General features: G+C 39.8%; 1 protein-coding gene across 2 annotated transcripts in view; it reads right to left on the reverse strand.

Moving 5' to 3' along the window:
* myo6b (myosin VIb) overlaps positions 1 to 23,919 on the reverse strand; it is a 45,767-nt gene extending 21,848 nt beyond the window's left edge. Inside the window, exons 1-24 of one of the 2 annotated variants that reach the window (XM_015969956.3) lie at positions 23,768 to 23,919; positions 20,375 to 20,521; positions 17,523 to 17,592; positions 17,366 to 17,439; positions 15,640 to 15,769; positions 15,030 to 15,135; positions 14,468 to 14,523; positions 14,286 to 14,383; positions 14,046 to 14,210; positions 12,122 to 12,202; positions 10,879 to 11,059; positions 10,583 to 10,727; positions 9,440 to 9,597; positions 8,465 to 8,556; positions 7,999 to 8,071; positions 5,018 to 5,145; positions 4,192 to 4,287; positions 3,864 to 4,031; positions 3,296 to 3,334; positions 3,063 to 3,156; positions 2,850 to 2,980; positions 1,290 to 1,367; positions 1,084 to 1,213; positions 487 to 577 (exon numbers count right to left, since the gene is read on the reverse strand). In XM_015969956.3, the coding sequence (XP_015825442.3) occupies positions 487 to 577; positions 1,084 to 1,213; positions 1,290 to 1,367; positions 2,850 to 2,980; positions 3,063 to 3,156; positions 3,296 to 3,334; positions 3,864 to 4,031; positions 4,192 to 4,287; positions 5,018 to 5,145; positions 7,999 to 8,071; positions 8,465 to 8,556; positions 9,440 to 9,597; positions 10,583 to 10,727; positions 10,879 to 11,059; positions 12,122 to 12,202; positions 14,046 to 14,210; positions 14,286 to 14,383; positions 14,468 to 14,523; positions 15,030 to 15,135; positions 15,640 to 15,769; positions 17,366 to 17,439; positions 17,523 to 17,592; positions 20,375 to 20,491 (2,501 nt within the window). In that variant the 5' untranslated portion in view covers positions 20,492 to 20,521; positions 23,768 to 23,919. Of the gene's footprint in view, positions 1 to 486; positions 578 to 1,083; positions 1,214 to 1,289; positions 1,368 to 2,849; positions 2,981 to 3,062; positions 3,157 to 3,295; positions 3,335 to 3,863; positions 4,032 to 4,191; positions 4,288 to 5,017; positions 5,146 to 7,998; positions 8,072 to 8,464; positions 8,557 to 9,439; positions 9,598 to 10,582; positions 10,728 to 10,878; positions 11,060 to 11,928; positions 11,961 to 12,121; positions 12,203 to 14,045; positions 14,211 to 14,285; positions 14,384 to 14,467; positions 14,524 to 15,029; positions 15,136 to 15,639; positions 15,770 to 17,365; positions 17,440 to 17,522; positions 17,593 to 20,374; positions 20,522 to 23,767 lie in introns of those variants that run through there. The other variant, XM_054741636.2, reaches the window with a different exon arrangement.

A 23,919-nucleotide genomic window follows, 5' to 3' on the forward strand; every position in this document is an offset into this window, starting at 1 on the left:
TTGTTTGTCCTGTGTGTCTCTGTGTTGCCCTGCGATGGACTGGCTCTCTGTTCAGGGTGTACCCCGCCTGATTGCCCATTGACCGCTGGAGATAGGCACCAGCCCCCCCCCCCCCCCCCCCCCCCCCCCCGCGACCCTACATGGACAAGCAGGTTCATAAGATGAAAGGATGGATGCAAAGTGTCTCTTTAAATCAAACATTCAGAAACACACGGATTTTATTATAAGGAATAAAATGAAGAGTTTTGCGACACAGTCAAACATTGGCCCTTTTAAATTTCAATTTAACTTGATAAAAATAAAAATAAACCTATTTATTACTTTAATTACAACCTTCTTTCAAAATACTTCTATATATACAAAATTCCTTCGACATTTTCCTATTTTTTTAGATTGATTTAATCTAGAAAAGCAACTACTTGTATGCTAATTTAAATGAAAAAGCACAGAGAAAGGGAAAAAAGGAATAAAAAGTGGACAACTCACCGTGGCATATGCTTCTTCTTACACAACCACATGCGGACAGTCTTTTGAATCTTAATGCAGGCCATGGCTCTGTAACTCATTTTATTTCTGACTGTAATCAAAAAGAAAAAAGTCAGAAAACTTTCATTTGCATTCATTTTAAGCAACAAACAAACGCAGCTTTTTAAGGTAGTTTAGAACTCAAACTGTAAATAAACATTTCTCTTCCATAAATAAAAGCAATAATGAGTTAAAATTTTGAAACAAAGCAGAAAGAGAGATCCAGAACAAAGACAATTACAGCAGAAATTTGATATATTTTTAAAGTATAAATACACTAACAGCCAGAACTTTTTGAAATAAATGAAACTATTAACTTGGCATGGAGTGTAACAAGGACATGCTTCTGCAGTGCTATTCCTGATGGCTGGAGGCTCCTTCTTTCAATATTTGAAAAGAAATTAAAAGTAGTAAACGTGTCAGAGTGAAAGTACTGCCTGGGGCCAGGTGCCACACACACAGAAAGGGAGGCACTACAACATAAAAAGAACTTTTTCTCTATTTAGGACGGAAATAGGTTAAATGCTCATAACTTTTCCTACTTTGAATTTAACCTACGTTTGATGACTGACAGGCTGCACCACTGGACCTTCTTCCAGCAGCTGCACAGCAGCCACTTGTTGACCTTCTGCAGCAGCTCAGCCAGATGTTCTGGGTCAGATTTCATGATCTGGTCAAACTCGGCAAACTGATGCACACAGATTAAAATCAGTTCCCTTTGATTCAGAGAAAAGCCTTTTCTTCATGATGAGGTCATATTTTACCTTTCCTGGGCGGAAGAACACTCTGGTCAATCCAAACTTAAAGTCATTATCATTTAGGCCCAGTGCTTTAAACAAAGCCTGTGAATGAAAGAGAGAAGGGATATAAACACAGCCTGAAACCTATCACACAAAACAAACATCATTGTCGTTCAAAATCTAAAAATAAAGACATTCAAGCTAAAATCTTAAAGATGCTACTTTTAAATATATTCATGTATTTTTTTTATCAGTGTACTTCTTAAAACACGATCTTCATAGCAGATGAACTAAGGAAATGTCATAAATACAGAAAGAAAGACATACACAAATAATAATAAAAAAACTTAAAGAACAACTTGGATGTGTTTCTCTTTTTTCTTCTTAAAGGTGTGTGTTGTGTCTACTGCTAGGGGGAAGCCTAGGAAAGGAGAACGTAGGTGGGAGAGAAGAAGTGGATGAGGGAGTTTAGATGGATGTCTGATACTGCTACATGTGATGCAGGTTCGAATAAACCTTGGAAAAGGAATTCTTGCCTATTCGTGCTACTTTCTGCAATCACGATTGGGAAGGCTTTTATTGTTTTAACGTCTGGGAATCAGCAACTGACATTTTGGCTAGTTTAAGTTAACTATTGGCATAAACGACCCCGCCACACAGCAGAAGATCCTCCAGGCTTGTGTTATTTGTGGAGATAAAACATCCATGTTGCAAGTCAGTGGTAGAGTCGCGTTACTGTTTTCCAATCCAGGGAGAGATGTCCAAATATAAGGAAATAAGACTATAAAACCAGCAATCTGAGGCTCAGCTGTGATGTGAGCAACCTTTAGGTCAGAGAAATGGTGCACCGAGAACAACTTACAAGGCATTCACTCTTAGAAAAGATGTATTGGGTTCACGAGTCAACCACTCCTTTAAATTTAATGCATTGCTGAAGTATTAGATCGGCCGATACTCAATATCAAATGACAGACTCGGAATTTGGAGCAAAAATGAGATCTACAGTCCCTCCACTGGCTCCCGGTAGAATTTAGAATACAGTTTAAAGTTTTAGCGCTGACCTATAGAGCTCTTAACAACCAGGCTCCAAGCTATTTATCTGAGCTTTTATCCCCACACATCACCTCTCGGAACCTCCGATCCACATCTGAAAACCTCCTGGCTGTTCCTCGAACCAGACTAAAAACCAAAGGGGACAGGGCCTTTCAGTCTATTGCCCCCAGACTTTGGAACAGTCTGCCTTCAAATCTCCGTCTCTTGAAATCTGTAGAGGTCTTCAAAAAACATCTTAAAACTCACCTTTTCATCCAGGCTTTCCCCCGCTAAATATTCTAAAAGATGGCTTTGTTCTTGTTCACACCTTGACTTTGTTTTTACTCCTGATTTTGGTTACTATTGTTGTCACAGCTATTGTTTTTATGATGTTTTTATTGGTTTGAGGTATTTACCCTGATTTTACTCATGTTGTACAGCACTTTGTGATTTATATCTGTGAAAGGCGCTATTTAAATAAACTTTACTTACTTACTTATTTTGAAGGAACGCCTCTCAGTATAGTAAACTCTGAATTTTCTGTGAACTCACCTTGCAGAAGAGTCGCGGATTCAGGCGCGTAAGTTTATCTGGCATGTATGCCTGGTACATGTTGTAGAGCTCATGGAAGGGGGCCCTGGAGGGGAACCCCCCCTGCATCAGGTCCAACACGGACACCATTCCTAATCAGCATAAAGACACAAAAAGATTAAAATATTTTAAAAACAGGATCAAATTTGTCTAAAATAATTATTTTGCTCCTACCTGAACACTGCAGCTGTGAGAGGATCAGAGCTCCTTCAAACTGGTGGCTCACCATCTTGAGGTTGGGTTTCACACAACGGATGAAACTGGAGCCCTGAACATATGAAGAATAATTAAAAAAAACATTCATCTTGTTGCTTTTCTCTCTGCAAAAGTGATTCATCTGGCTCTAATGTGCAAAAGTGATGCAACAATCCACCTAATGACATCATTTTTGTATTCATTTTACTCACAGTGCTGCGAAGTTTCTCAAGCAGCAGGTTCAGCTGAGTCTGTTTTTTTGTGAGCAGACAAAGAAAACTCTTTAATTATTTGTTTGGAAAGAGGAGACCAGGAGCAGAAATTCAAATGAGCTTCGACTGATGCACATCCTGGTTAACAAACCAACCAAACAGCTAAACACCGACAATCAAGCAAAAGGGAGAGATGGAATAAAACGGTTTCCTTTTATTCTCTCTTTTCGTCACTTCTGCTATTCAACCCCCTGCTTTTATGTCTTATCCTGGCTTTATCCAGATTCATCCACCAAAGAAGGACTTCTCAGAGGGAAGAAAGTGAGACTAGAGGAAATGGAAGAAAGGAGCCCAGGATGAGGAGGAACAACTGGAAAGGGGGAAAGTCAGTTAGCTAACGTCTTTATCCAAAAAGATCAGGAACACAAAATTAAAACAAAGCAATGAAAGATTATAAACCAGGAGAAAAGGTCCCTCTCTGATGGCATGTTCCTGAACAATGAAACATGTTATCTTTCATGTTCTTCGCATGTTTCCTTTTTCATTTGGACCACATTCAGGTTCTGACCTTGAATTTGTTCCCAACGCTGATGAAGCTCAGTTTCCCTGCCTTCTGTTTGGAGTCCTTGGAGGTGTTGTTCTCAAACAGCTCCCGCACAAATTTGTCTTTTGATTCGCTCACCAAACTCTCCAAGGACATGTGGAGGGCATCATTATTCTTCTCCACGAACCGAGTCTGTCAACACACGCGCGCATTCACATGCATTTATGCAGCGGCAGTCTCTAAGAGTCCACCGAAATTTTGCATTTGTTATAATCTTTGAACTAGGACAAATTATCTTGCAGAAAAATAGACACAATAAGAAAATTATCGAAAATGATGATAGAAATCTTACCGTTTCATAGCAGACGGCTCCTGCAAAGTGCCTGATTATAAACCCTTCATCATCCCGAAGGTTCCTGTGAACAGCCAACTTTGACTTCCTGGGAACCTAAACAGGTCAGAAAGATACTTGAATGGTTACAGATTAAAAAGTCTTGATCGAACACCTTGCAGCAAAATCTGGCTCCAAAAAAGTATGACGTGATCTTTATAAGATCAAGATATCTCTTTAAAAGTTTGTTCAAGGTAATCTGTGCTTGTTATTCCTTTGCGATATATCTAAACGCCACATTCATTCCGTTAAGGTCAACTTTTGTGAAAGTGCTCCAAGCTTCCATCATTTTTTTCAGAATAGACCACAACAAAAGTTGGAGCTCAATTGGCTTCCTCATCAGTGAGAAGAACCGTGACAAATGACCCCAAGAAGAAGCTGTGAACACCGTGAAGCAGAAACGTCCTCCCGCAGCACATTCAAACACTCTTCATTCAATTTTCACCCTATTAAATGCAAAGAATACTCTTATTTGAGACGACAATAGCGTGGCTGCAGCCAGCCAATTCTAATCTTAAGTCTGAATAAGTGTCAAGGCTATTTTTTTTAAAAGGATTTCATGTTTGCAGATAAGCAGGCTGAGTGTCGAACAATAAGCACAAAGGAAGTTACACTGGGAGGGAAGGAGGGGGAGGACTGGGACTAAACGGCAGTAACAAACTGCAAAAAAAAAAAACACAAAGTGCACTTACATCTTTCCAGTCTAACAAAAGCATGAGAACACAAAGAAGTGAAGACAAAGCAGAAAGAAGAAGAGTGTAAAAACAGGACGACTGAAAGGTCTGACCGTCAGTCTGAAGTGGTCTTTGTGTTTGTTATGAACAGCCAGAGCAAAGTGTTGGTCGCTGGCCTGAGGAAGACGATTCTCTTCGTCCAAAATGTCCAAGATTCCTACCAGTTTTGACTCCACAAGATCTGCAAAGGTCACATGATTCATTATAAAATTCAACATTGGTTTACTCCAGAGATGGACCAATGTGGTCAGTATTGGACCAGTAATACCACTGAAATATGTTCGACTACTTGAGCCTGGTCCTGAGCACCGTGTTTAGACCAGCGGTGCTGACTGAATGTTGAGGGACACTGGCTTCATCTACATGCTGATACCAACGGTGTGGGGTGATATGAAAGAGTCATGCAAAGCAGCCATAACAATGACAGGCCGTACCCTAACCCTTTCTGTAAACACCAGGATCTGGGTACTTAATGGAATAAATGGTACTTGTCAAATAGACTAAATAGATATCCATTTTTAAAAAAGTTTTGATAAAAAGAAGACTCCATTTTGAGAACCCCCCATCCATCATGGCACCTCCTTTAATTTTCCTTTGGTATTGCTGATAACGAGGCTGACATGTAGAGTTCATGTTCAGCTGGTGATTTTTATGACCAACATGTTTTCTGCCTAAGTTCCAGGCTAAAATGTCAAAACAAGCTAGCTTTTAACCCTCCCACTGTCTTTATGGGTGACCCCGCGAGGAAAGTTGACCATTGAGCAGCGTTGATGGTTTATCCCTTGAGGTCCATGTGGCAGGGGTGAGGAGTGAGCACCACCTCATCCCTGCCACGTGGACCTCAAGGGATAAACCATCAATCCTGCTCAATGGTCAACTTTCCTCGCGGGGTCACCCATAAAGACAGTGGGAGGGTTAAACACAAACTAAGTCACTGAACTCTTAAGCCTGATTTATGCTTCTCCGTCTGTGTCAGTACGGAGACACGCAACACCATTATCCGTCCTTGCGTAGGGCTCTGGCAGGCACGCAAGAACGTACGGAGTCTAGCCCACTTTTTTAAACATCCGTCGAACGAGACGGATTACGCAAGCTTGTGATTGGTCAGGACGCCGCTGTTGTTTACAGTCTCGCCATTGCAAAGAGAGCCGAGGATAACTAGCGGACGACACGGAGAAGCTTGAAGAATACCTCGCGAAAAAACTCTAAAAATATGAACGTTTAATTCTCCCGTGACTGGAGGAGTGAAAAGATGCGCAGCAAGCGTTTTATTTGTGGACGGAAATGACAGGAAACGTGGGTTTAGAGGTGGGAAGCGCATGAAGAGGTGGAGAATGAGAGACAAATATGTCCGTGTTAAAAGTCTCGTATATACACAAAAAACACAATATAAACACACGATCTTGGACCGATACATGACAGGATACCACAGAACAGCGCTACGCCCTCTGCTGTCCTGCCGGGGAATTGCTTTGAAACACTCTCCAGGAGACGGAGAAGTACGAAAGCAAAATGCTTCCGTCAATCTGTGCGTGTCTGTCCCTTGCGGAGCTGACGGAGAAGCATAAACCAGGCTTTACTCCTCCCGTCAGCTATAACCCATAGGCCAGGTCCCTCTGAAACGGAAATGCACATTGCCACAGTAAACGGGAGAGTGTTTAATACCAGTCACCGGTTTCTACCTCCAAATGTCTTTTGTTCTCTGTGACTTCAAATAGTGGTTTACTTTTAGGATTCTGATAGATTGTCCTACAGCTGAAGTGGTAGCAGCCGGCTTCTTCTCTGATATTAGAGACCCGCTAACCTCTCACACCAGTTGTGTTCTGTTGCTAAATACGTGAGCACGTAATGAGTGGAGGACCGAGCCGCGTTATTGGCTGAGGTTTTTAGACAAATGCGAGAGAACCACTTCATTATTTGTTTTTCATTTATTTTGAATCCCATCTAAATATTTATAGCTATACTATGTTAGAACATTTTTAAGAGGCATGCCATAATGTTTTAAGCTATCTTGTTTAGCAGATTTGCTACTGTAGCTTTAATAACAGCATTTCTGAACCAGAATCAGTTTTTGAACACTGAATTTAACTAACTCTTGAATCTTAATTTATGCTCAGTATTAAAATAAAATGAATAAATCGGCCAATGCTGATATATATATATATATATATAAAAAGATAAATATCGGTCTATTCCTAGTTTATTCATTCCCACCCTATATCAGTTTCTCGATAAGCCACACATTTTTATTTCATGCAGAACAGTTTAAGACCATTATAAGACAGAATATTTGCCATTATGGGATTTGTTGGAACTTTCCACTGTTTTGCTGTTTCTGCATTTGGATATTTAAAAAGTACAAAACACGCTCATCAGGGTGCTCATTTAGACACTTATTTTAATTATTCATACAACATGCTGTTTAGAAAATAACGTGACCGCCAAGGGCTTTAGGAAAAAAAAAAGAAAATCTGCATGAACAAGCACCTGTGCATAAATCCCAATGATTGATGAGTGAATTAATCGCCATCCCAAATGGTCATTTGCAAGTCAGAAATGTTATTCGCTGCTGTCAGTTAGCCTCGCATCTGAATAATCACAACCTTTGAAATACAAATCAAACGGCTTCACCTTGATACGTGGACTACTTCATCTCATTAATTCCAGGATTCATTCGCAGACAGACATCACCAAAACAAGGAAGCATAATTTTTCTACCTTCTCGTTATAATAGAGGGCCATAAAACCCACACATACTCATCGAACACCGTGCCCTCAGACACACAGACCTGAGAAAAATCAGAAAGAGGAAGTGTTTGCGTCCTTTCTTCAGGTGTTAGATCTCTGGAGTATGATCTACATGATGAGTAGATATGCTTGAAGGAATCTTAGGATATTTATGTTGGTTTGACTCAGCAGGCGACGCTTTCAAAACTGAGACCTGAAGTTTTTGACGTGACCTCATCAGACCATGAAGGATGTTTAAAGTTCTCGAAGCTCCACAGTGTCCGGACAAGCTGATGCAAAAACGTACCTATGCAGTCCTGGTTGTCCACATAATGCACTTCATTCACCCCCAGTCCTTCCCTTTGGTACAGCTCTTGCTCCTGTAATGTAAAAAACGTCAAAACTGAGAGGCATTGACTAATAAAAAACTAATTAACTATTTTTGAGTGATGCAACAAAAGCCCAAAAACATCAAACTAACACTCAGATAATTACAAAAAAAGGCAAAAACATGAACAGACCTTGGAAAAGAATAATGTTAAAAGATCACAGGAGGAAAAAAAAACAAGCCTCATTATGTCCCATGAGAAATTAGCATTCTAATGAGAAAGCACACAGGAGACATGAAGGGAGAAAATAAGTAAGAAAACAAAGAAACCATCTTTGCTCATAGTGGAGTCAGTAAACTTGGCTCATCTGTGACGTGATCGTTTTCCCAGGTGAAAAGAGGTAAACTACAACTAATCACGTTAATCCACAGGCGGCACACCCACCTCTTTGAGGATGCGCTCATTGAAGAACTGCTGCAGCTTCTCATTGCAGTAATTGATGCAAAACTGCTCAAAGCTGTTGTGCTCAAAATATTCTTAGAAGAGAAGAAACAGAAGCAGCAGAAAAAACATACATTTCAATTAATTCTTCAAATGAAATGGTTTACAAAGCTCATTTTAATTAGGGCAATGGGGGAAATGATTTCTCAGGCAAGAGGGCCTGGTATTGAAGAACGTATGAATGCGTGACGGTGTGCAAATGAAAGCAGAGAAAAAGTCTCTTAAAAACAACTCTAAAGAGTTTTTGACACTTTAGTCTATTGCTTTAAAACCAGGTTTCAGTGGTTCTTCAGTCATACACTTAAAGAACTTCACATTGGACATCACTCCGAAAGCATCTGCTGATCAGAAACTGCACTTAACAGTTTAGTGGTTTGGAAAGGAACACTGGTGGGAGGACTGCACCTGGTTTACTGGCATAGCTGGCATAGCTGATTACTGTGCCAAGAGCAAATATGAAGGCTAGAAGTTAGATTTTTCAGTTCAAAAGTCAAGTTTGCTTTTTTTGTTGGCATCATGATGAAGACTGGAAGTAAAAGTAAGAGAGTAAAGAACTAAAACCTGAGTGAACATCGGCGTGGCTAAAGGAGGCTACGAAATCTCAGAGCGATGGAGACCTGGCTTTGTTGCTACCAGAGTTACGATACTATTTTATGTGTCCAACAGTGCAGCTCCTTCTACTTTGTGGTTCATTTAGTATCAGTTGCCTCATGTTAGCATTAGCTCGTTGTTGGTGCTAGCTACATCAGGTTGTTTGAAGTTGTAATTCCGCTTTCAACCAGAAGGAGGGAGAGGCGAGAAACTTAGTGTTGCTTTAAATAGAAAATAGCGACGTTAAATGGCATCTGAATTCAAGCAAAGCTTTGGGAAATTGTAGAAGTTACAGGAAGAGAAATGTGTCTAAGTGTATTTCATCACCAAAGCCAGCGATGTCCAACACGCCTATGAAGTTGGAGGAAGTCTGGAAGGGAAAACACTGGTTGACTCGTTGGACCACATGATCGAAGAGGCGGCTGTACACTGCCTTGGCCAGGGCGTCGCGGGCATTGTTTGCCTGTTCCACCTTTAGAGGGACCCTAGAGGGACACACAAATGGGGGACAGTAAAGAAAGGTCTGGAACTGGGACACGCTTGTCTGAGACTTTTCCCCACCCACCCACCTTTTCCCCATTTTGAACAAGACATCAAAAATGTTTATCGCTACTTTTAGAGGAACGGCACTTCTTCTTTTTTAAAAATTAACATTCCTGTCTCAGTCACAGAGAGGATTTTAAAACAGGAAACTGAACCTTGAACTCCACTAAAGGCTCTCTAATGACGCTTTAACACTATTTGTGTAGGAATTATTTAAAGAGGTTGAATGCTTTGACAAAGTGCACCTCTCCTACGGCAAAGAGTTCAACTCAGATGTAGCGGCTGGGAGGAAGTTAAGCTTTAAATTTAAATAATTGCCTTTTGTTTGCAGAGAAACCTTCATCCAACAGGGCTACGGCAAACAAACACACAACTATGACACGCAATCCTAACAATTAATCTCAGTGACAGGCTTTTTCATTTAATCTGCTGCAATGTTTCATATGGAGACAAGTCTCCACCCCCTCCTGCTGCCCTCCACCTCCCGTGGGTAGGGCCGTGTCGTCTGGATCTTAGTAACAAAGACCCCCCCCCCCCCCCCCCCCGCTCCACCTGCTCCCCAGTCACCGGGGCTTCACTGTACTGCAGCCATGCTGCTCGGCCTCCTCAGACGCTGACTGCATTATTAATGTGGAGGAAACACTTCCAGGCCAGGCCAGCATCTGGCTCTCTTAAAATATTAATCCACCAAACACGGCCACGTCACTCAAACGCCGCCAAAGTACACAAAAGCAGTGTCGATATCACAGAAAGTCAAGAAAAAAAAAGCCTCGATTTAAATAAATGATGTTAGGATTTCATTTGCAATCTTTGACTCAAAATTGTTTAGATACTTTCTTCACTTAACACCCCACCTTCAGTGATTTCAGTAAAATCAGTTCAAAGTTTATTTATGATACTGTGAGGATGCTAGAAACTAGGCCTTACTTGATTACTGTGCCTTTGGTGCCCCCTGCTGTCGTAAGCATGACTCTTGTTGTGAGGCTGACGCGCAAGTCATCCTGGTCCAGGCCCAACAGCTCAGCACAGTACTGCAGGGTCTCATTTGACTGGTTCTTTATGATACAACCACCTGAAAATAAAAGTATAAAATTATATATTTATTTAAAAAAAGAGGTGAGTGGGATCTTTTTCTCTGAACATACTAACTGCTAAACTCGAGATAAAACGTTAAAACTATGAAAATCAAGTGAAAGACATGAAACTTTTAGCTTTTGTCTCACCTGATGAGCTCCCCGTTTCTTCAAAGTCAATGTTGCCCAGATGCAGAACGCCAGCGACGACCCTGAAAAGGTCCAGCTTCTCCGTATCGTTCAGACCGATCTTCTTCATGGCCACGCACATCCTGTTGAAGTCTCCCTGATCGTCCAAAAGGGGGTCCTTCAGAGCGCCGACCTTCAAATGCTGTCAAACATCAGATCAGTTAGAAATCCTAAAGACAACAAGGTTATTTTATTTCAAAATAAAATTCAATTCAAGTTTATTTATGTAGCGCCAAATCACGACAAGAGTCATCTCAAGGCACTTCACTTAGTAAACATTCCAATACAGGTCAGTTCATTAAGCCAATCAGTAAAAATGTACTCCAGTAAAAACAATTTAAATCATGATTTTATGTAGGTTTGATTTTATTGATTTGATGTAATGAGTAGATCTAATTCAAACTAAATCAACACACACAAACACATAAATCCACCACAATAAAAGAACCTTGAAAACACTATTGTAACAAGCCCTCCACCAGCAGCACAGAATTAGAGATTTCAAAATAAAAGCATGCACGATGAACGCAGAAAAATACACAGGAAGAGAGTCAGCTGACACCGAACATGAAAAGTTCTTGAGTTTAAACCATTGCATTTATAACTTATGTAATAAAACAAACTTTTTACAGGTGTTATTTTGAAATGTATTTTTACTTTAGCATTCCAACTAAAATATTATCCAAATTTGTATTTGCACTATGTAAACTAGACCTGCTTTGAATCACCTGAAACCAGCCATACCTGAGCTCTTTAAATAACCAAATATTATACCAAACCTGGCATGCAAATGCAGAAAAAAGGGGCGTGCACACATTTTCTGTTTGCAATTCAAAGAAGAGCTCATTAATAGTGGACTATTAAGTATTCAAAGCGCAGAAGGAAGCGTATAGAGCATAAAGCGCTGTACAGGAGAGAGATGTCACCTTATTGTCCTGTGTAATAATCAGAAACGGAGAGGGAGACATACAAAATGAGATTATTACCAGTGTGTTTATAACTTTTACTTACAGTCGTGAATTCTTTCATATTTCAACACGATGCTGTAAGTTATCAAAAGTATGTTAAATAGTTTTGGTGTTATCGACACAAGCTGCTCTATTATTTGCACAAGCACAACAGCACGTTTACTGGTTTTCAAAGTAAAATAAATATATGCAGTGCTGGATCAGATCAAGGGAAACAGAACAGGGCTGGAAATTACCTCAGAACTCTTGCGGCTTTGCAGTATCTGCTTATCAGAGTCTTTACTGGCAAAGTATCTGGTGCATCCTCGGTTCAGGTACTACAGATGAGGAAAAACAACTTAATATTTTGCACTTTTGTCAAAATCACATTGAATCACTTCCAAGAAAGGTTTTCTAAACTATTGCAATGGTGTTGAGGGTATACAAACAATGTGGGTAGGCCTAAAGCCCTCATTCAAGGCAAGGCAGCTTTATTTATATAGCACATTTCATACATAGAGGCAATTCAATGTGCTTTCCATTAGCAAGAATTGCAAGAACATTAAAATCAACTTGACAAAAAAATACAATTTAAAAATTAAAAAGAAACAAAGTTTCAGTGCAGAAATAACATTTATTCAAAGGCTGATGAAAACATGAAGGTTTTCAATTTTGATTTAAAAGTTTCAAGAGTTGGGGCATATTTGAGGTCATGAAGAAGCTGATTCCATCTGTGTGCAGCATAGTGACTAACAGCAGCATCACCCTGTTTGGTTCTGACCCGAAGTTCTACCAGCTATTTCCTAAGGATCTCAGAGCCCTGCTGGATGTGTATACCTGAAGGAGATCTGACATGTAATCTGGCCCCATGTCACTGAGTGATTTATAAACTAGTAGAAATACTTTGAAGCGGATTCTGTAATTATTCACTCGTTATTTCCACATATTTGCTGTGGTCCAAATGAATATCAAGTTGTGAGTCGATCTCTGTGGGAAAAAAGCTTCTGTTTCAGGAAGTAGAAACAGATTTCTCAATGAGAAATGAGCCTGGCGTGGCTATTTTACTTTATTTTTATTTATTCATGTATTGTTTTTATACTTTTATTGATGTGTGTATTTTTTGTGACTGTGTGTGAAACTGGGAGCTAATTCTTGTGTCACATGGCAAATCAAATTTACCTGCGGGTATTAATAAAGTTACCTTGACCTTGACCTTGTAGAAGGTAGTTAGAGAGGTGGGTAGAAAACAACAGGATCTAAAGTCTTACTCATTATTATTCATGGTATTCAGACATCTCGCCTCTGACTGGCAAACAGTAATGCAACTCTTCCACTGCCTTGGTTCGCTGAGGGAGTTCGGCCATGTTGTGGAGTTGCTAATGCTAATGGTTAGCTTCTATTACCCAAGACAAGCTCTGCTCTCTTCTGGACGCTAAATCAACAAAGCCTTCCCCGTCACAAGCCAAGATGGGTGAGTCCATGATTGCTAATTTACCGTGTGATGTAGATTTGTGTATTTTCTGATCCGAGCATTTTCCCCATTTATTGTCTTTTGGCAGCTCATGCAGGGAATGGAGATCATAAAAACTGACCGATCAAATAGAAAGCGGTTTCTCAAAGAACTTGCTCTTTAAATGATTATTTTACTTTGTTTTTCAGAAAAGTAAATGTTCAAAAACTACATCAAGCACTTAAAAACATTGAAAATACCACATTCAGGAATTTTCAAGGATTTCAAGCACTCAAAAGAACCCTGTAATTCTCTCCTGGGGTGCTTGACTATGGCTTTCACAGCTGAAAATGACATCAAACACTTGTATTAGTGCTGGGAAGCCTCAGGGGCTTGTTCTGGTAATTGATAATGCACTGAGCATGAAGGAGAAAATAAAGAGTTGGCGTAAGGTGATGTATATGCATTTGGAAATTGTGGAGATGATAATTGCTCTCAAAAGTGAAATTTCAGAAAATGGCCACTCAATTTGAATCAGTGGGAGTTTCTTATTGACTATTTTATGAAAAATGTTATTTTTTATACAAAATGATCATTAGGCAGGTTTGGTTTTCTGTTTCATTGCAGCAAAAAAATAAAGAAATAAATACTCTAAAGGGCCGTATCCATATTTTTGCTCAGAATTAAATAAAATCTGACCTTTTTCTGAAAAACATGACTTTAAAACTGACCCTGAAATTGTCCGGAGAGTCCAGGTGTAATTTCTCCTTCAGGTCCTTTGAGGCTCCGGCACACAGCCTGTAGAAGATGTGGTAGTTCCTCTCCTCGTTACTCTGCATGCAAATCCTGGACTTCTCCAACAGGTAGTGTGATACGAACCCTCCCACAACAGCATTCTGGTGGCACACAAACACAAATTTAGTCAGGAAACTCTACAACTCATAGATCATAAAACTAACATGAATGCTTACCTTGTCATTGAAGTGGATTTCCACAAATTTTCCAAATCGACTGCTGTTATTGTTGCGAACTGTTTTTGCGTTTCCAAAAGCCTCGAGAAGGGGATTTGCTGATGTGGTAAAAAAACAACAACAAAATAACATCAACATCAACCCATTTTAAAATAATACATACACAAGTTTCTATGTATTACCTTCTACAATTCTCTCATCAATATCTTGACCACTTCCATATGTTGTTGTCAGATATCTGTAAACAAGGCAGCCACTGATGTTTTTACTTGCAAAACAGATGCATGCGCTCAGCAGATGTGGTAAAAACAAAGTCCATCTCATAAAGACATAAAGACTATTTCTGATGCTAATTTGACTTTTAAACATGGTAAAGAAGCATTATGGTGGATGTTATTGACACCTACAAAGCTGGCTTTGTTGGTTTATTGGCCTCCTGCAGACTTTGGTTTCAATATATGGAGGATTTTGCATTTCAGCTTCGTCATCTGTACTTTGTGCATATCAGATATCTGTTTGTTTGCAGACTTGAAGCCAAAGAATAACATTAAATAGGTAGCACTGCAACCATGACACTTGATCAATATGCTGATTGTGTTTTAAACAAATTAATCCAGACACCTGAGTAGGAAAGTAAGAGTAAACCATTTAAGGGGATATGAACAGAAATGTGTAAAATTATTCCCAAACTGAAAGGACAGAAACATAAGGAAAAACAGAACACACATTTATGTGGAAGTATACCTGAGAACAAACTTGGTGTTTTCTGTCTTTCCAGCACCAGATTCTCCAGAAACTATGATGGACTGACTAATCTTCAAAACCTTCATGTCTCTGTAGCTTTTGTCCGCTAAAACAGACGAAAATGTACCGCTGGTTACTTCCATTGTGGTATTAATCATACATCAAATATTACGATTGTCGTAACAAAAAAAAAAAAAAAAAAAAAAACACAGCGGAGGATCATTTCCACATCAAAACAAAGTTTCCCAAATCTGCTAAAAACAATAAGGCACAATAAAAAATCAATAAACTAAAAATGTTGATAATGGCAAACTTAGCATATAACTAACTTGAGTTTGACACACGGGATTCACATTTTATAGGTTTGAAGAAATAGATAAAGGTAAAATGTCATTTCTACGATATGACAAGTAAAGAAAACTCTCATGATTCATTTTTATTCAAACCTTCCAAACAGTAATAATGAGACCAACAGAGCAAAGACAAAAGTGTAGCTAATGGCAGCGATTCAGTGTGAAGACATGAAAATAAATAGTCCGTGTTGGTAGGTTTGAGCTACCCATGTTTGCTAAGCAGGAAGCACCAAGCTTGAATCTTAAGACGCTCTCACCTATAGCATAGACATGAGGTGGCAGAGTTCCTAGCGACTTTCCTTGGTATGACTTGATGGCATCGGGGCCGTACAGCTTGGGTATGTCATAGTAAGGATTAACAGCTATTAGGATGTTAGCCACAAATGTCTGCAAAAGAGGTGACCGTAAGTATAATTACAGTTACATAATTTAAGATATGTAAAAATGAAAACACCTTTAAGCTAGCTTATTTAAAGTAATTTCAAAAAATGCACATGTTTAGGCCTGGGACGATAACACATTTTTCTGGATGATATGTTGTGCCACAAATTATTGACATTAAACGATATTATTGTCGACATCATTGAGACCAAAATAATCACTTGTGTAATGTTAATATATCATAAAAATGCAAGTACACTCTTTCACATTTAAAACATTGGAATGTCCAGAACCAGAACTTCTAAATAAATAAATAAATAAATAAAATAAACAAAACAGAAATAAATAAAAAAGGATTGCACCAAAAACAATAAAATAGACCCTGTCTCTCAAAAACAATAAACACAATGGCCTATCCAGTGTCAACGACCAAAACTGCACTTCAACAATGATAATAACTAATAATAAAAAAGTTGTACATTTCTTAACCTCATTACATTGAGGCTAGGAAAATTATTGAGTTCATTTTCATCTATGGTACGATTAATTGATTTATTTGTTATCATCCCAGCCCTTACGTTTGATTATTTGACCCTGTTCTAGGTAATATTTTATCATTTATATATCCACGGTGTGCCTCCTTTAGCCTTTACAGTAAAACAAATCATTTATTTGGGAAGCATTGACCACTATTGCAAATCTATTAAATTTCATTTTCTTTGTAAGATGGACGCACTTCCATCAGCTTAGCACACCAGCCTAGCTTGAATGCTAACTTGATTTAATGTCAATCTATGAACTTTAAGCTAACTGTGGAATACTGTCAGGTTCGTTGGCAGATCTGAAGCGTGACTGAGAGTTCTGTTGCCCAGACGCGGAGAGACGGAGATAGCCGGCGTGGTTATCTCCTGTAGGTGTAGTTTGAGTGTTTTGAGGGCTGGTAAGCCTGGAGACTCGATACAAAGTCTGGTGAGAAACGATGACTGAGCAATGAATGAAACGCCGGCACTTCCTTAAGTAGTGCCGGCGTGATGACGTCAGTCGCCACGTTGGTGGCAGGAATGAATGGAATGCAGTCAGCTGGAGGAGTTCGTGACAAATACGAGGGAATGGGTCGAATAGGGATTTTTTTTTTACTTTGTATTGGAGCTAAGTGCAGCGTTCAACTTTGAGCTACATCAGACTTTTGTTTTAGCATTAGCAGGGCTGTGCTATCATCGCGAGTGCTGCTTTCCTGCTGGTTTTAGATGTTTCCCTGTTGAATGCTCCAGATTTGATTTAAACTAGTGATTAGCAGCTCTTGTAGAAACTGATGAGGGATGAAATGATAATCCAGCAGCTAGAATCAGGTGTGTCTGAGCAGGAACATTTCAAAACCATTGTGTCAGCGCTACAAGGCTATTCATGTGTATGTGTGCGAAGTATGAGATGTGGCTTTAAGTTTGACAGTCTGACTGTTGTTTAGCTTCACTTAGCTCTTTTGCAGCTGGATTTTTGTTCTCTAAATCAAATCTAATTGGACAATGACACGTTTCACCCACAACAACAGAGTATACATGTGCCCTAAAAGATGCTTTATTTCAATAGGAAAGAAAAACATACGTAGATGTGGTCTTTATTGTATCGCACTCTGACGTTGTTGAGAAGAGTGGCTTCATTTAAGTACATGAGGGAACCTGGAAAAGCAGGGACATCATAAAAATGAAATTCTAATGAAATAAGAAAAAATACATTTTTAGCTGAACCTGTGAAAACTTACAGTTGTCATCGACGTATTTGTTGACATCATCCTCTGCTGGGAAGACTTCGCTTATCGGAGCAAGAAATGTCTGCAAAAAGGATCAGAGTTTATGATTCAATCATCCTAATATTTATTTTTAAATTTAATGTTTATTTTTAGTTCTTGGGCAAGCTTAGGGATCAAAATAAATGTTGATTAGTGTTCAAAAACACAATAAACAAGAGAAACAGCCAAAAAAAAACATGAAACATTAATTATGCTTAAAGATTGCATTAATGATGTCTGATGCAGCATGTTCACAGGATGAGTTAGTTACCGTTGCTCTCACTCTATTGTTTCAAAGTCTGAGTTAATGGAAATAAACTCAATGGAACAAGTCGGCTGTGAGAGAAACAAGGAGAGACATGGCAGGGTGATGAATTATTTGGAGGGAGAGCAACAAGATCTGAACACCTGACTGAGTCTGGTGTGATGATGATGCGGAGCTCTCATCTAAAGAACCTATCATGTTTTTTATTAAAAGACAAAACCCTGCTTTTAAAAATTAAACATCTTAATTAGCTAATCGCTCCGGCTATCTCGAGGCAACCATACAATATGTAGCTCGATGCTAATTCAATAAACAGCTTTTCTTCATTATATTTAATTTTCAGAACACACTTACCAATAATGCACATTAATGCCACTGGTTGTCAGTGTGAACTCGATCCACTGCACAGTGATGCATGATTTATTAGCACAGACAGCCGGCAGTCATAAACAGAGTGAGCATTGTGTGCCTGCTGCAGGGTCTTCGCAAAAACACCCACAGCACTGCCGGCCATGTGAAAAATGCCCAACCAATAAAGTTGACTGTGATAAAAGGGGTTTCCTGGCTGAGGGTCCCATTCTAATGAGGCTCAGTTCTGTACAGAGGAATTTAATTTTTGTAATAATTAAAATTTTGCAACCATAAAAAATATCCATCCATTTTCGGCTGCTTATCCGGGGTCGGGTCGCGAGGGCAGTAGCTTAAGCAGGGAAGCCCAGACTTCCCTTTTCCCAGCCACTTGGACCAGCTCCTCTGGGGCAATCCTAAGGCGTTTCCTGGCCAGCTGTAAGACATACTCTCTCCAGCGTTCCTTTAGGTCTTCTACCAGTCGGACGTACCCCGAAAACCTCACCAGGGAGGCGTACTGGAGGCATCCTAACTAGATGCCCGAGCCACTCAACTGGCTCCTCTCGATGTGGAGGAGCATCGGGTCTACTCCGAGCCCCTCCCGAGCTTCTCACCCTATCTCTAAGGAAGAGCCCAGACACCCTGCAGAGAACAGGGGTGTCAAACTCATTTTAGCTCAGGGGCCACATTGAGGGAAATCTAGTCCCAAGTGGGCCGGACCGGTAAATTAAAAACAACTTCAGATTGTTTTCTTTGTTTTAATACAATCAATTTAAAACAAAGCTGGAGCCTGAGGACAGTGTATCCAAAATAGTACAATTATGACACCTGAAGTGTACTTGAAAATTAGAAGAAAAAAAATCAATCAATAAAAAAAACATTCCTTAGTGATTCAAAGAGCTTACAGATCACATGGCTAGATCAGTTTCATGCAGCACTTAAAATATATTTGACTCATTTTACTTTACATCTTTTAGCTTTCACCAGCACATCAAGTCACATCCTGAGTGTCGGCCAACTTCAGGATGTGATTCACGTTCTTGTGTGAGCATTGAGCGCAGCTTTGTTTTATTTATACTCATTACAGAGAAAACTTGCTCACAAAGATAAGTTTATTTTCACTCTACATTGTAAAGTATGAATATAAACTTTACACAACCATCCCGCGGGCCGAATTTAACCCGCTTGCGGGCCGTATCTGGCCCGCGGGCCGCACATTTGACACCCCTGTTGTATAATAAATAAATAAATAAATAAATAAATACATGTAATTTATTCAAAATGATTCAAAACTATGTGAACATTTCCAATCTTTAATAAGTTTACTTCACCTGAGCTTTATTTAGCAAACACAAACTTTCCATTTCTTGTCTTCCCGCTGCTCTCCACCATTATAGCTCAGCAGATAGGCCTCAAACAGTAAGTAGTATCTCTGAAGCTAAACAGACTTTTCCCACTATCCTCCGCATGACAGCAAACACACTATTTGCTTTCTACATCATGTTTCTACATATGTTTTGCCATGATGCCCCTATATTTCCACTGTGTCACCTTGACAAGTCTTAGCCGTTTAATAACGATAATGCCCAAGTTATTTCTTTACATCGTAACCTTTTACAGCTAATTCAAATAAAAACCATGTTCCTAACCTGAAACTAAAACTGATGATGATGAAAATGCAAAGCTCTGAGAGATAAAAAAAAACTAAATAAATAAAATAAGTTATCAAACATTTTAAGCAACAATTTCTGCAGTGAACATTTTTTTAACTGGAGGTGAAATTGCCCTTCAGACAAAACAAACAGAAGCAGCTGCTGCTAGCATGTCTGCTGTAAACATCAGAGGGCTAACGCTTGACGACTCAGGTGTAACAGGTGGCTTTTACCTCCTAATGAGCTGCACCCACTCCAGGCAACGCTATCAGCACACCTGCTGCCGCTCTTTACTTATTTATGTTTCTGTACATGTGGTCTCTCATGTTTCTCACATTTCACACACTGTTGTGCTAATGCCTTCCAACCTAAAAGTCACACTTGAGCCGGCCACAAACTAACATTTTTCTGACTGGTACACGTGAATCTTTAAATGCATGGCGATGACTCGCCTGGGATGAGTGCACAGAACCCAAACAGTGTCCCCGACGTGTTTCTTAGAGTTTGTAAATTGCATGTAAATTGAGAGTTGCGGTTGGTGTGCGTGTGCGGTGACCCACCTTCCCCTTCTGGTTCAGTGGTTCTATGGTGAGTGTGTCGGCTCCTATGTCAATGATCGTGCCCAGCTGGAACCCGTCGGTAGGGTGGGGCGCCCACACTGGCTTCCCATCCTCCATGACTCACCTCCACTCAGTACAGACACTCAACTGTAAAGAAAGGAAAAGCATAAAAGAGCAAACCTATTCACTCACATGTAAAACCAGACACACAGAAGTTCCTACTGTATAGCCGAGTTTATGCTGCGCTTGTTTATAGATCCAGTTCATATGTGATCTATTTGAGGTCAGTAATGCTAATTCAGAAAGGAAGCTTGACTTCAAAAACCTTCGAAACGATAACGTGCTGTGATTAAGATATCGCCTAGAAGGGAAAATGTGGGCAAAAACATTTTGTCAATGTTTCCAACTTTGAGTTAAAATCTGAGGTTCTACCAACTGAGCCATTCAGAACACACACTCCTACAAATCTATCAGAATAATTTATTTATATCATCAACAACATGTTAGCGTCCACCACCCTCTCTGATGCTTAGGTTGTTCACTTTACACCAACAGGAAAGCTCCTCCTCCATCACGTTCTGCTATCTTTAGACATCATTGTTGGAGTTCAAACCAACAACAGAATCTGCAAACTCTTTATTATGATTGGCATGCCAACTTACAAAGAATTCACACACAAGTATAGTGAAATAGAGGGGACCGAGGACACATCCTTGTGGAGGACCAATGTTTAGTACAAGAATCACATAAGATCTTATGACGGTTGGGGTTAGCCAAAACAGATAAAACCTAATCTTTTATTAAGATAGGCATTGAGGAGAATGTATTTATTCAAGAAATACGTAATTTTTAAACAAGACTATTTTAACTAGCTAAAGTGACATTTATTAAAATCTTCAGATGAGAACTTTATGGGTAAACTAATTAACATTGTTGTTTTTTAAGTATTTCTTACTATTTAATCAGGACTGGACCAGCTGCTGCTGCCTGATTTGCTTTTCATTAACCTGTTATTCAGCCCACTGATCTTATAAGAAAGGATTTCCCACTGCTGTGTGACTGGAGATTTCTCCAGGGGGGTTCCTGTAATCCCTTTGATGGGGACGACATAACCCTTAATGACCCCCAAAACTGTCCAGTTAAACATTTCTGTGTGGTTTGGACAAATATGCACAAAGAATAGCAATCAAGCATTAAATAATGCATCTGATTGATCCATAAACAAAGTACATTTAATTATAAATGCCAGTGGCTCAGTGCTAGATGCATTGTACCGACCTTAATGCATAATATGTTGTTATTAAGTTGTAACTAAATTCAACAACTTATAACATAGATGGATAGGCCACAAACAGGGGGCCGCCTATTGAGTACCACTAGTTTAGATTCTAGTCTGCCACTCTCCGCCTCCTCTTTCGCTTGATTTTGTCTTATTTCATTGTTTTTAGGTTTATGGTCTGCAACCTTTAAGAAAACGATGTGCAAGTAAAAAGCGTGTGTGGGTAGTAGCATCCATCCTTTTTCGGACACTTATAAGGGGTTGGGTCACGGGGGCAGCAGCCTAAGCAGGGAGGCCCAGAGTTCCCTCTCCCCAGCCACTTGGGCCAGCTCCTCCAGAGGAAGCCTAAGGCGTTCCCTGGCCAGCCAAGAAACATAGTCTCTCCAGCGTGTCCTGGGTCTTCATTTAGATCTCCTCCTGGTTGGACGTGCCCGGAAAACCTCATCAGTCCAGGGGGCATTCTAACTAGATGCCGGAGCCACCTCAACTGGATCTTCTTGATGTAGAGGAGCAGCGGATCTACTCCGAGCCCCTCCCAGATGACCGAGCTTCTCACCCTATCTCTAAGGGAGAGCCCAGCCACCCTGCGGAGAAAACACATTTTGGCCACTTGTATCTGCGATCTTATTCTTTCGGTTGCCAAATTCCATGACCATAGGCGAAGGTAGGAACGTAGATCGAACGGTAAATCGAGAGCTTTGACTTTCGGCTCAGCTCTCTCTTCACTACGACAGAAAGATCTAACTCTCACATCACTGGAGACGCAGCACCGATCCGCCGGTCAAATTTGCGCTCCGTCTTTCCCTCACTAGTGAAAGAGACCCCGAGATACTTAAATTCCTTCACTCTTAGCTGCAAACAGCTCCAGTGAGAGCCACAGATCACTTTCTGATGAAGCCAACAGGACTACATCATTTGCAAAAAACTAACCAGAGTCAAATCTAAAACAAGGAAGCTCAAAACTTCTCGTGGAAGTGCTCTGTATGAGAAAAAATGCAGTTAAGTGGAGTAAAAACCTTTTGAACCATGGATTTAAAAACCTGCATCATCATTAAAGTACATGATGTACAATCCAATGACTGAAGGTCAACATAAACAACAAAAATAAAGACTAATGTCTTAAATATTTGCACTCTATGAAGATAATTCCCATGGCTTTAATCTCACTTTTAAACATTAGCAAAGGAAAAATATAACAAAAGCATAAAGGGTTTTTTTTTTTTTTTTGTTTTTTTATCACAAACCTTGAATTGTTGGATCAAGGTTGCATTGGCACATGTCATTGGTTAAGTGGAGGAGTGGAACTGCTTTTGTTAGCTAATAACAACAGAAGCCACACCAGGACTCACAATTTTACAAGTTTTAGTTGTTTTTTCCACACTGAAAAACACTCAGAGGAATTCTGCGTAACCACAGAAAGCCAACATGAAAACCCGCTGATGAATTTCTCCCAAAAAATCAACAAAGTCTTGGTGTCCTTGCTGTAATCAAAACTGAAACCAGTCCCTGATGACAAACTTTGACTCTGCAGAGATAAATCCTCTTAGTATTTGACCCTAATCCTGACAGAGAGGTGAGGCGCTTCCAGAAACCCAAGCCTGGCCAATAGAAATTAGCCATCAGAGAGAGGACAATGCAAATCAAAAGAGAAAAGGAAACATAAACATACGATTAGAACACTGAACTGGCTCAGAGTTAAAGGAGGACACACAAACACGCCTCTTGTTTCCTGCCATTTGTTTCCTGTTTCATACCAGGCCAGAGGAGCATGGAAAATGCACAGGAGTGGATGGTGACTACTGGGGACAAGCAAGGTTCCTCCTTTAGAGATGTATCATACAGTCAGCATTAGTATAAGTATTAAATGGGATAAAATCTGATAATTCATGGAAAAGCATACTGAAAACAAAATTATATCTAAAACCAATTTTTGTGCAGTTATTACAATTAAAAATATTTTGTAATTTTAATGTGGTTCAGACATTAGTATAAATGATACTTCCATTACAGGGTAATACATTAAAACGTTACTGTATAAACAAATAGCATTTCAACAAGTTTGACTCGCTGTGTTGATTATAAATAAAAAGTTTGACAAAACTTCGCAGACTTACAAGAGTTTTCTTTCAAAGACCCGGGTTTACGAACAGCTGTGACTTTTATGTCCTTCATGCGGGGCTCGGCGCTGCGTTTCCTCCCGCGGGCGTACAGGACGGATGGACAGCAGCAGAAACCTGTGCTCGCGCCCCGGTGAGCGCCGCTGACG

Source organism: Nothobranchius furzeri, chromosome 18 (assembly GCF_043380555.1).
Source record: "Nothobranchius furzeri strain GRZ-AD chromosome 18, NfurGRZ-RIMD1, whole genome shotgun sequence".
NCBI classification, from domain to species: domain Eukaryota; kingdom Metazoa; phylum Chordata; class Actinopteri; order Cyprinodontiformes; family Nothobranchiidae; genus Nothobranchius; species Nothobranchius furzeri.